Raw genomic sequence first — 19167 nt, forward strand, 5'->3', positions numbered from 1 at the left:
AAGTAAATATCAAGAGAAGTGACCAAAGCAAATGTTAGCGAGAACAAGTGAAGTTATTATTATAGGAACGTAGTTTGTTCAAGTCTTAAAGAAATTAGTTAGCATCCTATGTATTAAGTGTAGAACCTAGGAATGCTGATAAAGTAAACCTCTACTAAAACAATATGCATTGTTAGGTCACTATTCCTATGACATTAGTATAAACGACAGATTTAATCTAAAACAAACATCACTATTACCTTTAACAGCTCTCATGCACAATGACCTTAATAACATAGTTTCGTCATACTCCCTTCATTTATCTTTTTCATCATTATTAGGTTGGGTGACTTTATCATAACCTTCAGTCAGATGTTCCAATGGCCACAGGACATCATAATTATTCATATATCTTTATTTTGGGAATATATCAAAGAAAACAATTTTCATGAAAAATTGAAAATATCTATATTTCTGTTATAGTCCTACCAGAAATTAAAATACTGCAATATTCTAAAAAACTGAAAACAAGTAAGATATAGATTATTTTTTCTACCACAGTCACTATAGATTTCCTCACTCCAGACTCGTTCGATTAACCTGCTAGGAGTTGGTAAACATTTTTGGTTACCAACTAGTCATTTGTCAACCGTCAAGTATCACTGCTTTGCGACGTCATAGTCCATAGCAATTGTTTCCCGAGTTCCCAAGAGACACATATGGTTTTCTAGTTATGATATCTGAATGTTGTGGGAGAAACAGGTCTCCAAACTAGTGATGGTTTATCTTTGCGTCTTTATAGCATTTGAAAACTAATTAACTTGAGTTAGTTAAACATGATAACCAACCATCCCTCGTTGGGGAACCTCTATATATTTTAACTGTTAATGCTCATTTGAACAATGTAGTAGTTTATGGCAATAAGGTAACAATGCATTTGATAGTCAAAATGTCCGCAGTCAACCACTAGAAAGCTACTGAATTGTTCTTCGAATGATATGGAAAAAAAAACCATTGTATATTAAATGTAGCATGGAGCCCGTATAATCTCCCTAACAGAAAACTTTTTTTACTAAAAAACATTTTCACATCATAGGGAAGTTTAAAGACTTTAGTTTCTGAAGACTGATATCGATTAGCTTTATAGACAAACTGAGTTTTCGGTAATTTTGAAAATGCAACAACAACTATTATCAGAAGGTATACAAATCACCAAAAACAGCAAAACGTACTTTGAACAAAACTTTAATTTCAGCTCCGTATTGATAAGTCCAGGGTAAAATATGAACAAAGGCAACATTTGCATGGAGACCACTTAAACAAAGAACAAGGAGAAACAGACCAGGTGTTGTGGGTTTGTGTCTTCTGCTTCGTGGACAACACCCTTCATGTAGGTCTTAGTCAAATCCAACTGACGTCACACACTCATAGCATGGTCTAAATCGTGCCACCTATCGTTCTGTTTTGTAGTCAGCATTCCTGTTGGTCATGTTGTAAGCATAGATCGAGGAAAGTGGTGTTAGAAGAATTTAATGTTTTTGTTTTGTTTTCGAGTTTAGGAGGGTATCGACGATCGACGTGGTTAATAAAATATTTGTTATATATATTACATCGACGATATAAATGAAAGATTAAATTGGAGGTCTTGGAAAGGTTTTTGTTACCACTCCTGATATTCTCTTCAATAAATTCAGCCCCATATGGAAACATAAACGTGTGGTTCAGTAAAAGATTACAGTCATTTTCCACGAAGGAGTGCCTACGAATTACAGAAAAATCTTGCCACTCAACTCAACAAAGATATTGTCAACCAGAAACTCAATTGTTCTCACGATTTTAATTTCAGCATGCTTCATCTTGGCTTTTATGGTGTGTATTTAAAAAAAGAAGATGGTCCAAAATAATTAACATCCATACATTCTTGGAAAGAACCCTCTCATAAGAGAACAAAGACGTTCCTTCACTTTGGTATGAGGTGTGTTAGTGCAAGGAGTGGAGAAGTCAAAAGTGCTAACAGAAGAAACTGTTTTGGAAGGGAGGATGTTAAAGATTGATCAAAAGATCTTTTGGATATTTTTTATTCATCAAAATCCACAATTCCACGTCTGGACTACACAGTGTCACATTACGACCGTTACCCTGAGCTAATGGTACAAAGAAGAATGACTTGGTTGAGCATCTAACAGAGCCAGCGATAAACTTACATCAATTCTAGTGAAGTTTATGAACTCAATACAAACTAGGAGGATCGTTATCTTTCATGAATGGGTATTCGGTAAGATTGTTATACGGAAGCACGTCTTTCAAAAACTGGGAGACTTCTTTCCTTATCTTTTTGGTTTGCAAACGGGAAAAACTGTTTCGCCTGCTATGAAAGTGAGTCCAATTCAGCATGCTCTCGTTTGACCTTTTGTTTGACGCGTTTTCCGCACAATTCAACAGAAATTCATATTTCAATTGATAATAGTAATCTCTTTATTCATAAGACCCTTCATAAAAGTCTTTCTTAGGTTTGCTTATGGACACTATTTAGATCACTTCTGACTGCATATGCGGTTGGACCATAGTTGTATATATTTTAATTCCACATTTTAATATGTAACCAAATGATAGCCCTGACGTGTCTAACTCGCCACACAATTCCTTCAGATAAGTTTTGTAAGGTTTAAAACGTATGAACGCGTCGGATTGTTAATCAATAAAATTGTCTATCAGAGCTTTTGACAAAGTTAGTATTGTACCTAAGGGAGTCGTTTCTTTTCCGGATTCCAATTGAGACAACATCAATTCAGTGTTCCTCTATGTACGCATAAAGTAAATGCTACTGGGTGTAGATTATCCTCAGGGTCATGGCCACTAGTGGTGACAATTGCAAAGTGATATAGGAAAAAACCAAGATAATACCAATTTGTGAACACACGGTAAATCGAGCTCAAAAGCTATACATTTAGGGGGAAATATGAACAAAGGCATTATGAATAGTGATCCTTTAAAGGCTTATTGCAATAGTATTTAAATATTTTCTTATTCGATATTACATCCGTAATTAACCTTTCCTTTCAATTGATGTATAAACGTCTTGACAATAAATATTGAATATTGATGTCACAATGAAAATTTTTTGATAATATGTTATATTCATTTAAGTTAAAAATCAATTCAACTTCAAAGCGGTATCTAAGCAGTGGATGTGAATCCTTTAAACGCTTCTCTTCTTCTTCTTCCTCATAGTATTTTGCAGTAAGCAACGGAATATTACAATCCACCCGATAAATGGAAAACTCGTCTAGTTTCCAATTATTGTAGGTGTACTTAGGTGTTAACTTTGAGGTTTTTTCATACGTTTTTTTTAGCTTTTTTTGATACTTGGCTTCAAAACATACTGTTTTTTAGTACAACTTCCTCTCTACGATTTTTCCGACTGGGAATAGATGTTTTAAGTTTCGGTTGTATCTTAAAAAGTTTGTTGTTGGTCTCCAGAGACCAGCGTTTCTGCCATTCATTTAGAATGGCTGTACGAATAGTAGGTTTAAAATCTGTGTATGGTAGTTTGATATTTGTTTGTTCGAGATTCAATGCATTTTTTGCTTCCCTGTCAGCAAATTCGTTGCCTTTTATTCCGACATGGCTCGGAATCCATAGTAAAGTTATTTTAGACTTTTTTAATATACGAGATATTCGAAGAGCAAGGTTTTGTACGATTGTGTTTTTAGGATCTCGTAACTGTAAACTCTGTAGGACAGATAGAGAGTCTGAACAAATAATTGCCTTTTTAATGCGGTGTTCATCGATATGGTCGAGGGCCAAACCAATGGCGCATGCTTCAGCAGAAAAGATGGAGGCGCCGTCTGGTAGTCGGACTGAAGTGCAAGTATTGGCAGTACAGCAGGCTGCTGCCACTTTCTCACCTTCTTTGGAGCCATCGGTGTAAAGTTGTGTATGAGAAGGGTAATTCGAAATGCATTCCCGAAAGGAGGATTTGTGTTCTTCGGGCATAACACTTGATTTCCCTCGCTCATGTAATGTAAAGTTAAAATCGGGGGTTTGAATGGTCCACGGAGGAACATCAGATATGTTAAATTCAGCTATGTCCGTCAATTTTATGTTGAGTTCTTGCAGGAAATTCAAAATTCGGATACCAAATGTTGGCAGAAGTTTTTGGTTTTGCGTAAATATGTTTTGGTATTTGGGGTTGAATACTTGGTTGAAAGCAGGATTTTTAGGGTTTGATTTTAATTGAGTTGCAAATTGTAATGAAAGTTTTATTCTTCTGTCATAAAGGGATGGTTCATTTGCTTCCACGTACAGGCTTTTTACAGGTGTTGTTCGAAAAGCTCCCAGGGCAAGACGTAGCCCTTGGTTATGGATTGGATCTAGCATCTGAAGGTACGAACTGCGCGCTGACCCGTATACCATAGAACCATAATCCAGTTTTGTTCGAATAAGTGATCTGTATAGGCGCAAAAGCATTTCACGATCCGCTCCCCAATCAGTATGAGAAAGGACTCGTATAATGTTTAACGCCTTGGAACACTTATCCTTCAGATACTTTATATGTGGTATGAAAGAGAGTTTCGAATCAAAAATGAGGCCGAGAAATTTAGTCTGTTCAACAACAGGAATTCTAGTGCCATCGAGTGTTAGATTTGGGTCATTGTGTGCTTTTCGTTTTTGACAGAAATGCATGCACACAGTTTTGGATTTAGAGAATTTGAAGCCGTTTTCGTCTGCCCAATTTTGTAGTTTGTTTAAACTCTGTTGAAGTTGTCGTTCTATCGTGTGCATGTTCTTAGATCTGTAACAGATCAAGAAGTCATCCACAAATAACGACCCTTCTGTTGATTGACCAAGACATTTGACTATATAGGCCTCGAACCCGCGACCCAGTGGTGGTGGGCTAGTGGTAGCAGAACGTCAGACGCCTTAACCACTTAGCCACCACTGCCCCGCAAATTGATGCAACTTTATACATGCCTGGTGAGACACAGTGAAGAATCAAAGTCATTATGTGAATTGGTTTACATAAATAAATGAACATTTGTTTAAACATCTGACATTCTGTCAGGTCCTCTAAATATGCTCATCTTGAAATTAAACCATAAACATGTTATCGTAATGAAATGCACATTGATGTTATATTTAGATCCTCTAAGAAAAGCAGAGTCCAAACCAAAGATGCTATCTTTTGTTACAAAAATAACACAAAAAAACACTCCCTCCCGTTATGTTAATTCCTTGAAATTAATTAATCATTGTGACCTCTCTGGTCTTGATGGGTATTAAGCCTGTAATAATGATAATTATTACATTTTTGCCAGTGAAATATTGGATTCTATCAACTTGATAAAACTGATATCTTTCACTCTGTGACAAATATCAAAAGTGATATGTTCACAGTGTGAAAATATCACTTTTTGATATTGACCAATCATAACGGTATCTTCTATTCGCTGCATTCAAAGGCAGCGATTTTTTGTTCAGATTCAAATGAAGCGACGGTAGAATAAGTGGTTGTTATGGTAAATGTTTGGTACACACACTTAAGTATTTACATAAAGATAGAATTGATAACATTTTTATAAGCAATAATACCAGAAAACAGCAAAAAAAGGCGGAATTGCGTTGAGTATCCCATTCAAAATGGCGCGCAGCCTTGTTGTCAAGTGTGACGTCATTAGGATACGGCGCTAATTGATTCCCACCCTTTTTTGAGGTGCATTATTTTTTTCATGTTTTATGCTTCAAAAATGTAATAAATAGAAAATTTTATGGTGTCTCAAGTAATAACAAATATATTTCACTCGTGTGGCTAATATTTTTAAATTTTTCACTCGTGCTGCGCACTTGTGTAAAATATCAAAATATTAGCCACACTCGTGAAATATATTTGTTATTACTGACGCCACCATCAAATATCCTCTATTTATTATTCTAAAATATGAAAATGAAAAAAAAAGGCTACTTTAGAAGAATCTAATGGTCACATATTATTTTCTCCAACTTCCCACGTATCCAATAGTACTACTGTGAACAGGAGATTTTCGTGGTAGTGTTACATTTGCAGCTTCCGTACCATGAAGAATCAGTGCAGCATTATTTAAAGTTCAGTTACACTGCATAAATACCCAGCAGTCTCGGAATCTTTATGAATTATTGCTTTTGCGTGTTGTTGATTTAAAAGTTACTGAACAAACTTTAAAAATAAATTATCATTGTTGATCAAATTTGTTATTCATTCAAAGCCCTACAAGGAACAGCCTACTTATCGTGGTTTTAATTTTACTTCTCATATTTTTCACTGCAACTTAATCAGTAGAGTGATATTGTGTACATCCCCGAGCAGATATAGGGGTGTGTGATGTGGAAATGATTTATTGATATTGTCAGCGTTATAGATTATACAGCTTCACTGGAATTGCTCAATGAATATTAGAAAAACACTCAGCGGTATCTTAAAGTAGTAGTAGTAGTAGTAGCAACAGTAGTAGTAACAGTAGCAGTAACAGTTGTAGTTACAGTAACAGCGGTAGTAGTAGTTATAACAGTAGCAGTTACAGCTGTAGTTACAGTAACAGCAGTAGTAGTAGTTATAACAGTAGTAGCAACAGTAGCAGTAACAGTTGTAGTTACAGTAACAGCAGTAGTAGTAGTAATAACAGCAGTAATAACAGTTGTAGTTACAGTAACAGCAGTAGTAGTAGTAACAACAGTAGCAATAACAGCTGTAGTTATAGTAACAGCAGTAGTAGTAGTAGTAATACCATTAGCAATAGCAGCTGTAGTTACAGTAACAGCAGTAGTAGTAGTAATAGCAGTCGCAGTAACAGTTGTAGTTACAGTAACAGCAGTAGTAGTAGTAGTAGTAGTAGTAGTAGTAGTAGTAGTAGTAGTAGTAGTAGTAACAGTAGCAATAGCGGCTGAAGTTACAGTAACAGCAGTAGTAGAAGTTATAACAGTAGCAGTTACAGCTGTAGTTACAGTAACAGCAGCAGTAGTAGTAATAGCAGTAACAGTAACAGCTGTAGTTAAAGTAACAGCAGTAGTAGTAGTAATAGCAGTAGCAATAACAGCTCTAGTTACGGTAACAACAGTATTAGTAGTAGTAGTAGTAGTAGTAGTAGTAGTAGTAGTAGTAGTAGTAGTAGTAGTAGTAGTAGTAGTAGTAGTAGTAGTAGAAGTAACAGTAGAAGTAACAGCTGTAGTTACAGTAACAGCAATAGTAGTAGTTATAACAGTAGCAGTTACAGCTGTAGTTACAGTATTAGCAGTATTAGTAGTTATAACAGTAGCAGTAAAAGCTGTAGTAACAGTAACAGTAGCAACAGTAGTAGTAGTAATAACAGTAGCAATAACAGCTGTAGTTATAGTAACAGCAGTAGTAGTAGTAGTAATACCATTAGCAATAGCAGCTGTAGTTACAGTATTACCAGTATTAGTAGTTATAACAGTAGCAGTAAAAGCTGTAGTAACAGTAACAGCAGTAGTAGTAGTAACATCAGTATTAAACAGTACCAGTAACAACAGTAGTAGAAGTAACATCAACATCCGTACAAGTAGTGACAGCAACAATAGCACCAGAAAAAGTTACATCAGTATTAAACAGTACCAGTGACAACAGTAGCAGAAGTAACATCAACATCCGTACAAGTAGTGACAGCAACAATAGCACCAGAAAAAGTTACATCAGTATTAAACAGTACCAGTGACAACAGTAGCAGAAGTAACATCAACATCAGTACAAGTAGTGACAGCAACAATAGCAACAGTAAAAGTTACATCATTATTAAACAGTCCCAGTAACAACAGTAGCAGAAGTAACATCAACATCAGTACAAGTAGTGACAGCAACAATAGCAACAGTAAAAGTTACATCAGCATTAAACAGTACCAGTAACAACAGTAGTAGCAGTAATATTAGAAGCAGCAGAATTCAGAAGCTATATCCACGCAAAAAAGCAAAAGAAGTATTTATTTTTTACTAATTGCTAGTAATGATATAATTTGTTGACAGTAATCAGTGTTTTTTTTAAGTTTGCTGAGGTTTAATTGTTATGTAATTTCTATTGCTCCTAATATCTAATTTATATGGAGGTCTCTTTCCTTGACATAAATACGAATGTCTACCTATACTTAGAACTGTACTAGCTTACAGTACGACACTAAAATCTTAGTAACATACCTGTACTTATGCCTACTTATGTACAACCACAAGACCTTATTAATCGGAAACACACAGCTTTAATTAAACTTTTTAATGGAAATATCATCTAATTAAAAACTAATTTCGTTCGTTCTTTTCATTGCAGGTTATATTCGTACACCATTGTGAACTTACAAACGGTCCAGTGCATACATTGACGGGTGTTTGTGTAGAAGTTAAATAATGGAGAACTTAGTTTTGTTTGGAGTATACAGGCCTTATGAATACCCAAGTCAATATTGACATTGGATGTGAATATAGACTTGCTTTAAATCAATCTCTTACAGAGACATCTCGGTGCTGTGTGGTCGTCAACAATTTCAATGATTTTGTTGGTGACAGCCGAGAGGGTTTGTTAGGAGGACCACAGGTTGTACAAACTGATTTCTGTGTGTGATATGCAGGCCTAATGGACTGACGACAACCCGGGTCGATTCTACATACAGTTCGGCGGACTATCTGATAAAAGGAACAGAAAATGAGGCTGATATTAACACATTGAAATTGATTTATTTCCGTGTGAATGACATCTGTATTGGTTGCGATCTTAAACACTGGAAGCTTCACAAACGGTGGACATGCTGTACTGATCAGGTAAGTAGGTGTTCGGACACAATGTTATTGATATGCAGATGATCAACACTATTTTGCTTATTTGTATAGGTTACAAGTTTATTTAATATGCAAGATACGTTTATATAATGTACTACATATGTATACATACGATAATGAGTCACAAACTTGAGTTTGCTGTTTGATGAAGACTACAAAAAGACCTCTTTATGTTCCTTTGTCAATGAAGTTTAGTTTAAATGAGCATTTGCGATATTTAATCATCAAGAAAACACATGTCTCACAGTATACGAAGTAACTGGCCAAACATATAATATCCATTGTCTTCTTATTGTTTACTTCTGTGGAATGATCATTGCCTTTGTCAGTATGTTTCATGGGTGCTTTTTTGACAATTTTATTACCAGAAATATTGTATGGATTAAAATTTCAAATGAACTGCGTAGACTTGTAATGGAGCCATCTGAGGGTGTTTTATAGTACCGCAATAGTGAAATATGCTGTGTCGTCCGTCTCGTTATTATAAAACAACAGGCTCTTAACATCAGTGAGATATACAAGCCATTTCTGTGCGCATTTTCATGTTAATTTGCTTCCAAAAATGCAAAACTTAGACACCCAGTGAGGCCATTCTTTTCCGAATTAGGCAGAAAGAGTAGCACTTTATATACATTATCAATATCAGTAATATAGTGGCATTCTTTTTAAAATGTGAAACAAGGATATGGCTCATTTCCTAAGACCTAGGGAAGGCCCAGTATTGTAGCACGATACCCGATACTGCTGACGGTGTCAATGTGTGCTTCCCTCAGAGGTGTAAATTGTACCAGGCGAATCCGTTCCTTACACACAATCAAGACGATTTGCTTTTAATATCCTTTTGTTACCAGGAATAATGAGTAGGGTAGCAGCATTTCATTCTGTGTACCAGGAAATTAATGAGTTAAATGGGACAGTTGACATTCTATTAACAAGCATTCAATATTTGTTTAAGCTGTTTTTAATACATTTGTCATTTAAACACTAATTAAAATTTGATCTAGGCGTAAGGTTCTGTACACAAGACTGTATAAACTCTACAATGATGTGCGTCACACCAGTGAATGTGCCTCACGATTTAAATAGTCTGCTGAAATGGGAAAGTTGACCTAGTAACTTTAAACAACATTAAGAGTGAAAGCCTACCAATCATATAACGTCACGCTACACAAGGTCTTTCTTTTTTGACGCTGTGATATATTATTTATCATAAGTAATGGTACTTGGAGCTAAATATATTAATAGACATTCAGCTGCCTCATTTCTGCTTGCTGGACGATTTTTTGCGGGGAAACCATTTTTCAGTCTCATTGATGACAGCTACAGGTGTATTGTTCGCTCTTTTCAACAAGAGGCTCAGAGGGCCTGTATCGCTCAGCTGTTTTTTTTGTTACATAAAACTGACATAAAGGTAACTTCAGACCAAATTTGGTAACTAGAACACAAGACATTTGAACATCTCCTAAACGCTTCTTATGATATTGTTGTTTGAAATTTAAAATCTTAATTTTAAAGTTTACCCACGTCTACCTTTGACCTAATACTGTAATAAGAAAACGATTACAGCTGGTCTTCATAACATACCCAAGTATCATGACTCTAGACTAAATGCTTCTTATGATATTGCTATTAATATTGTTGTTAAGGTTTTGACATATTTGACTCCTGTGAAAGTAGGTCAAGGTCATTTTAAAGAGGAAACTTTATAGCACTCTATCCCAGGTACATACTGGCCAAATATCATGACTCTGGGCCTTGTGGAACTTGAGAAGAAGATTGTTAAACAATGTAGACGTTTGGCCCCCGACTAGCACTTAAAGTTGACCTTTGACCTCATTACTGTAATTAAAAAAAACCAATTTGCACTGCTGGTCTACATAACATACTCAAGTATCATGACTCTAGTCTAAATGGTTTTTATGATATTGCTTTTTGAAAGTTTTTACATATTTGACCCCTGTGACCTTGATAGTAGGTCAAGGTCAAGGTCATTTTAATGAGGAAAGTTCATAGCACTTCATCCCAGGTAAGAAGTCGTTCAAATAAAAAGGTGATGGACTGACGACAACCAATGGTTGGGTTGTGCAGTGGATAGCACACTCGCCTTTCGGCCGGGGTTCCGCCGGGGTTCCATTCCCCGGTCGGACATGGAAAGATATTTCTCCGTGTAATCGTAATTTCTTCCACCTGAACATCTTCTTCGCACTTCGCCCTGAAACAACTGTGATGTTTGTCATTTTACGGTCCCGCATTCTTACATTCTTACGAGTCAACTTGGCATAAAGTTAAGTTTTATTAGGAGTTAATAAGAAAATAAACTCTGTCCATTAAGCTTTTCGGGATAGAATGATCATGGTCATAAACCAATTCGTACTGGCAATATGTTTAGAATCCCTTTAGTAATGTTCATACTTTAATAGAAAATTATAACCTGACTAACTACTTAATGTGATGGCGTCATTGGACGCACCTTATACAACTCCGTGATAAGAAGTGACATGTGGAGAGGCTTGTGTTATCAGGCTGGAGTGGCCTGTTTGTTTTGTGACATACCTGTTTACAGGAGTAAGCCAACTACACAGGCAAACAACCTACCGTATCGTAGTGAGGACAGCGAACCTCTCTTATGTTTGATAATGATCTTAGCCGAGAAAAGCGTCATAAATAAATCTGAATATCAAAAAATCACATAATCGATTAAACAGATTGTCGATGTGAATCGACTGGGCGTTTAACGTTGTGACTTCCCGCCGTCATCAGATCAATATAAAACACATTAGTAAATAGAAATCAATAAATCACAAGTCCTTTATATGGAAGGTAATTCTCAATTTGTTATTTATTGTCAAATTTCTCAATACAAGAAACAATTTTGTTGTTTATTTCAAGATATTAGAATATATATAATAATGGTTCATAGGGAACTAGTTATTGATTTACACCTCGTCTTCCTTGGAGATTTCCGAAATATATTCATAAAATTGTGACTGAACAAACGTTTATGTTCAGATATTAAAGTTCATTATACAACTTATTTGCGTAAACAGATGAAAATTAAAATTGAGTAAGCAAGCATACGGCAGCATCGGTCTATATAAATAGCATGCCTATAAAATATAATATGTTTATAAAGATTGACTTTCTATCAAAATCGTTTTTGGTCTATTCATCGGGTGTTTTTATATGCATGTTTGATGTAATTATATACACATTATAGATACAAAGTAACATGAGAAATACATGAAAATACCTGTTAATGCTTGGAGGTAAAATGACTCAATCGTCGTATTGTTATATGTATTAGTATAGACGCAACAGGTTCCAATACAGGGAATGTTTGTCCAGTGATGCATTTGATTTTCACACTATAAAAATTGGAATGCAATATAAAAAAAATAACAGGAGAACATTTTCCTATGCTATTAAATATGATTTAGTTAGTTTACTGTCTTAGATGAATAGATCGCTGGTGATCGCCATCCTTTCATTAAGACTGTAAGAGGCATAACATGCTGTTACTACTGTTTTTGTGTCATATTTTATTGTCTTTTTGTATCGGTTAAGGGTTAGATATATCTCTGTTGTAACTTTATGTATGTTTTGATATTTTACTGGATACATATCATTAACTTTATATAAAGCTTAACATTCATCATATAAAGCTAATTTACTTCATTAGCATAACACACTTACAGACATTATTTTTAATTTATCTCTCCTTTTCGTAAGGCGTTTTCTACTAGCAATAGCAATATGCTTAGGAAATCTGTAACTAACTCATTGCAATGTATATTGGCTAGTCTAATTGTACAGCTATGTTGATAATCAAACTACATTTTACGGTATTAAGTTCCGGTTTCTGGCCGTGAAACACTTCTCCACTCAGCACATCTTGAACGGTGTTTGGAAATTGTAAGAACGTTTGTCGAAAAACAATAGCCTACCTGAGTATTGATCCAGATGAATAGCCTTTCAACAAAGCACATTTCCTATTTTTTTATCCTAATTTAAAACTATTTAACTGTTGTTGATTTTGTTAAAATTTATAAAAAAAAGTCGGTTAGAAAAACGTTGTAGCAGATGTTTAATATATATTAGTATGATATTACGATGGTTAACTAAACTTTCTCTTTTTTCAGACAGGAAGCCAATTAACATTTATGGAGCTGGTAACAGCACATCATATAAACAATTAACAACAGCGCTGACAATACAAAATGTCAAGGTGGGGTGCTTATTAGTGTAAATATGATGCAGAAACCCAAACAACTCAGTTCCGGTCGAAAAGGCAAAGATGGCGTCCAAAGGGCTGCCCCGGCAGTGGAGTTTGATATTACTAGTAATGTCAAGTATGAATCTATGAGAAATCAAGCACGTCATGGGCATCTTTACCGACACCACCAAGACCTCACACGAGAATGTGAGAAACAAATCCGAGCGTACGAGCTAGGAGAAAAATTGTTTGTAGTGGAGTTTAAACGTTACACAAAGAAATTTGAAACTAGATTATCACAGCTTTCAAACAAATCTGAAACAAAAACAACGATGAAGTACAGCTATAACCAATGTAACTTGAAGCAAGCTCCTCGGCAGCCAATCAAAAAGAACCAAGTGAATAATCATTCAAACACTGTCACGAGGAAACCAGCACGGACTACTCTGTTGTTCAGCGTCATCCACAGGGACGGCGAAGACATCTATATTGAAAATCAAAATGACCGTTTTAAAAACCTTGGTCCGCCAAAAGCTCTTGGTAAATCACATGACGATTCTCAAATCGGTTTACGTCGAGCTGAGGTCCCTCGCCCTCCACCCCAACTAGTACGGGAACTAACTATGTGATGTAGGATTCTCGTGGCTTGCTTGCTTTTCGTAATACTTAAAATGTTAAGATGACATATATTTTTGTACAACTGGGTATAACACACATATTATTGAATAGCATTTTAATCAGTGTTATCGCTTAAAAGCTTGGTTATAACACCTTTAGCAATTGGTTAAACATTTAGTTTATCTTTCAAATATTTAATAATAAAGGTGAGTTCCCATTGAGTTATCATTTAAGTTTTATTACCACGCCTTCCTCTTTTTATTGTAAATTAAAGGTGACATGAAGAGAATGGTGTATTGGAAGTCTTATTGCATATTTGTACGCTTAAAACCTCTATTCAGACGGGATGTTGTAGCTTTACAGTGGTATGGAATAGTTTATGCTTGGAAACAGGTGGATTCTACTTCTAAATTTCAAGTATAGGATGTACCTGTGCGTCAACATGAATGTAAATGCACAGGGGGGGGGGGGGGGGATTTGTTTTCTTTTAGTTAGCAGAATAGACTGCATAAAACATGTGACAGGTGCAAATTGTTTGACTAAAGTGTTGATAATGAAAAACGAACAATAGCGGTTTCTATCTTTCAAAAGTGACATATTGCCTTAAAGGAGAGGGAAACGAATGGAAGGGTTTTGTTAACGTTCAAGGAATGACTACTACCTTCATAGACAAGACTCGACTCTGTAGATACCGTTATCAACATGGATTTGAAATCAATAGAACCTTTACGTGGACATCCAAAATCAACATAGGAAAATACTGATCAATTTTGTGTTCAGGAAATAGTGATATTAAATTTAAAACACAGTTTAAAACATGCGTGATAAATATCATCATAGTAAGTGTCCAGAAAATAAAATCACTTTTGTTTAGTAAGTTAAGGGCTGTTAACATCGAGTGTATACAATCCATTCGGGGAGTGTTTCCTACTGAGTTTAGTTCTGGCATGCAGCTCGTGCAGTGTATTTAACAGAGAGAAGCAGAACCTGCCACACGTGTCCTCTATAGAGTTGCGCTTTCCAGCTCTTGAGAGTGTGATAGAAACATTCTTTCCTCATATTGTTAAATTCGCCTAGCCAAGTTCTCGAAAATAAATCAGAAAATAATTTATAGAGTCCTGTTATAACTTAAGGAGCTCTATTCATGTATAAAAGAGGATAAATATAGTAAGACCAGTCGTCGATTGTGAGTGAAGAAGGTGTGGCGGTGATATAAAATAATCAATAAGATACTTAGACTGGAGGTTAGTTTTAGCCGTTCCTGACGCCACGTAAAATTGAAACAAATGAGTACAACATATTGCGTTTCCTATTAAAATGGAATGAAATGTAATTGTTATGCATTGCAAATACGAAATATTCACTCGAATATATAACATATCGACACAAAATGTGATGTACATCTGTGTTACATACTATATATTACAAGTCCATATTATAGACAGGCTGTTTTAAATATGTGCAAGAAAAACATGCAAGGACGCAACTGTGATGGACGACGGACGAAAATCACTAAACAACGGTCGACAAAACTAACACTTGGCACCGAAACTTTATCTACAGCGTACATTGTACAGTGTAAACTGAAGTCTAACTACCTATTGTTATATTGTATACATAATTATTTTTAAAAACATCCATATTTGTGTTATACAACTTATTATTATATAACATACTTTGTTAAAAGGGTGAATGATGAAAAAGGTTGAATACATCAATGCTCATTAAATATCAAATCATTATTTGACTAAATGTAATCAAATACCACAAAAATTGGATGAAATGTATACTAGCACAAATACAAAATCTGAAAAACATTGATACTGTACGAGAAAGTATAATATATTGATCTGAAATAGACGATACACGTAACTGTATAACTATCTCTACTGACTTTCTGTTGTCGTACCAATGTTCCAACATGCGAAATTGTTTAAATGAAAAAGGAGATCACTTTTTAGCTTTAGCTTTAAGACAAAACTACAAGCGAAAATATCCTCAGTCGAATATAAATGAATGTGTGCATTTATAAATAAAGGATACATATGGTACGTCCTCAAAGCGAGGTCCGGATAATTGACTTAGAAACAACAATGAATGGTGTTAAGAATTGATAACCAATGACGTATTTAAAATTTGCATAAGAAATGGTTTTAAGATTTTAAGTGAAGTGACTCCAGCAAAAATAACAGGCAACACATACAATGTCGTGTTATTACATGAAACAGTCAATCATTATTTACATCACTAACAACCACCTTGGTGTTAGATACATTGATTAATGAGTGCGCTTCTAATGATAAAAATAAGATAATAAAATGTTGGAACTCGCCGCCACTATTGCTATAAAAAGGCGCACTAAGCTCGTACAGCTGGAGAAGCAATGTGATTATCCAGTTCGTATCGAGGAATGATTAAAGGATGACTAAACTACAACTGACAATGTAAATACATTTTGAAGCACATTTGTTCATAGGGAGGGTGGAGGGAGGGGCGGGGACGGGGCGGGTTGTTGTCGGTTACTAAATTTTATTTGTGTTTAGATCAGATGTCCCATTGAACGTTATATATCTGCGTTCGTCGAATGCATAAACATCGTTATAATCCTACATGATCATTAATTGAAATAAAAAGGATATAGTTAGTTTATATAGATAAAATTAGCTTATAACCTTGAAGCAAAGTGCCGATAGGTCCAATAATCTTTAAAGTCAGGTCTGTACCATAATGTTTTCAGAGATTTCTGCTGCATATATATAGCATTTAAATATCATAACATAGGCAAATATTGCCTTTTAAATAAATACAATATAAGGCTTCACATTAAACACATTAACCTCGGACGATAATCTAAAAACAGATCGATTTCCTGAATCCTTTTTTATCCGGAAGTGAGAAATTTTGAAGTTTGATATCTTGTTTTATACACACGAACAGTTCATTTCCGGGTTAGCGGGGTCCAGTTGTTACTAGTTTTAAGCCTTCTCGTCGACCTTCAACTCTTGAACTTTGTTCTTCTTACTCCGACTCTTACAGATGTAGGCAACTACTTCGAGTAGCATTTGAATGATCTCCACAAAACTCAGAACAGACGCTCCAACAAACAAACCAAGAGTGCCTCCAATATTGGACAGCAACTGGAACTCCTGAAAATACATTGAGTGTTAATGGACTTGCTGCCTATTTATATAAATCACATGGTGTTATTCAAATACATCACACAATTCGTTCATTCATTTAATTCATTATCTGTTGCTAACGATTATTATAACACGTTTTGATTTTCACTTTAGAGAGTATCGTAATAATTTACTATGACCAGAACTTACGTCACACTTTAGAGAGTATCTTAATAATATACTATGACCGGAACATACGTCACACTTTAGAGAGTATCGTAATTATATACTATGACCGGAACTTACGTCACACTTTAGAGTGTATCGTAATAATATACTAATACCGGAACTTACGTCACACTTTAGAGAGTATCGTAATAATATACTATGACCGGAACTTACGTCACACTTAAGAGAGTATCGTCATAATATACTATGACCGGAACTTACGTCATACTTGGCAGACTCTGTGATCACCTCGTAGTTGACATCTTCAAAGTAAATGTTGACGCCCAAAAAGTTGTCGATGACACTATGGACAAAGATATAACACATGTATAATTTTCATTTAAATATTTACTTAAGTATAAGAAAGAATGTCAGATAGCACGTTCACCTGGTTAACAACGTATATATTCCCCTTGTATTCGCATTTGAAAGCGAAATATTGGACATAGAATATAAAATCTAGCTGTTTTCAGTTTGTATTTGATTGATAATGTTATACGCTCCTAATGCTATGATGCATATAGATGTCGAAAGCCTATGATAGATAACAGAAATTGTTATCGAATGATGGCATGCTTTACCTTTCCACGCTAAAGTTTTTAGCATTCTCCTTGTACTCTGCACAAGCCTGTACAGCCGACGTTAGGTTCTTAGCACACACTTTTACCATGAGGAACTGGCGCTGAAACGACAAACACACAAACGTAAACGTAAAACAACCGGATATATGTCTATATACAGAAACGTTAACAATGTCTATGTCGAAATATAGACGTTAGCGATAACAATGTCTATGGCGACACATAGACGTTAGCGATAACAATTTCTCAGGTGTATCCGCACATTTACCGGTGTGAGATTTCCTTGTCTCACCCTAGGGTTGAGACGGAGGGATTCCCCTATTAATAACAATGGTATGACGTCACTTCAACAATACAATAACGTCACGTCAACAATCCATCAACGTCACGTCAACCCTGAATTTAGCTTGTACCGTTATCAGTACATTGTGTCTATGATACACATTGGGAGAACAGGGTAAGAGAAAAAGAATCATTCACCCCTTTGTGGGTAAGATAGAGGAATCTCAACCCTCGAGGAAATATTCTTAAGTTGCCAAACACTCGGCAAAGCCTCGTGTTTGGCAACATAAGAGTCGACATATAGACTTTAGCGATAACAATGTCTATGGTGACACATAGACTTGAGCGATAACAATGTCTATGTCGACATATAGACTTTAGCTATAACAATGTCTATGGCGAAACACAGACTTTAGCGATAACAATGTCTATGTCGACATATAGACTTTAGCGATAACAATGTCTAAGCCGACTTATAGACGTTAGCGATAACAATGTCTATGGCGACACATAGACTTTGGCGATAACAACGTCTATGTCGACATATATACTTTAGCGATAACAATGTCGACATATAGACTTTAGCGATAACAACGTCAATGTCGACATATAGACGTTATCGATAAAAACATTTAAAGGTTAGCAATAACAATGTTTATGTCGACATATGGAAGTAAACGTTTACAATGGCTATATTGACATATAGACAAAAATATTATTTATGGTCGATATTTAGACGATAACGTATTGACAAATAGAAAGCTTACTTAAATGACTGTAACTCAAAACAATGCCTTTCCCAATCATGTTGAAATAAAGCGATTTACATGAAGAATTAAAGAAAATATTTATTACCAAATGTAGCATGCTAAATAAAAGGTATTGATATACAGAGGGATATGTGCTTACCAAATACTCATCGTGAGGCCAAGTCCTGGATGATAGTGTTTTTGTGTACAGAATTTCACTGTGAAAAAAAAAGAAACAAAAATTATGATATTTTAGAAAGCAGGTTAAGAAGACGTAACTCTACGAATCATGGATAAGAGTACCGAACGTCCTAAACTTTAGATTTTTACATGATTTAAAAACGTTTGTTAACTATGGATTTAACGTTCTTGGGAGGCATACGTATTGCAATGGAGCAGCACTTAACAGAAGATACAGAAAAACACATGATTCTGCAGGGAGCCCCACAATAGTCCCCCTTTTCAATAGCACCCAGTTGGAGACAGTGAATCTATTTTTCCGGAGTCTACAGGGGTGTTTCAGTCACTAATGGGTATAAGTCACAATAAAACGGTTAACAATAATTTGTGAAAGCTTTATATCACG

The 19167-nt window shown here is 35.3% G+C and overlaps 2 protein-coding genes across 2 annotated transcripts; one reads left to right on the plus strand and one right to left on the minus strand.

Moving 5' to 3' along the window:
* The first annotated feature begins 8370 nt into the window (after nucleotides 1-8370).
* LOC110441340 lies at nucleotides 8371-14105 on the plus strand. The gene is made up of 2 exons (XM_021484454.1): nucleotides 8371-8773; nucleotides 12931-14105. Exon 2 carries the CDS (start codon nucleotides 13040-13042, stop codon nucleotides 13631-13633), a length of 594 nt encoding a protein of 197 aa, XP_021340129.1. The 5' UTR covers nucleotides 8371-8773; nucleotides 12931-13039; the 3' UTR covers nucleotides 13634-14105.
* A 2492-nt stretch (nucleotides 14106-16597) lies between these two features.
* LOC110441341 (acid-sensing ion channel 1-like) lies at nucleotides 16598-17639 on the minus strand. The gene is made up of 3 exons (XM_021484455.1): nucleotides 17551-17639; nucleotides 17192-17273; nucleotides 16598-16768 (listed from the first exon to the last, which is right to left on the minus strand). The coding sequence occupies exons 1-3, from the start codon at nucleotides 17637-17639 to the stop codon at nucleotides 16598-16600; spliced, it is 342 nt and encodes a 113-aa protein (XP_021340130.1).
* Nucleotides 17640-19167: the final 1528 nt, after the last annotated feature.

The sequence above is a fragment of the Mizuhopecten yessoensis genome, unplaced genomic scaffold (genome assembly GCF_002113885.1).
Source record: "Mizuhopecten yessoensis strain PY_sf001 unplaced genomic scaffold, ASM211388v2 scaffold715881, whole genome shotgun sequence".
NCBI lineage: Eukaryota > Metazoa > Mollusca > Bivalvia > Pectinida > Pectinidae > Mizuhopecten > Mizuhopecten yessoensis.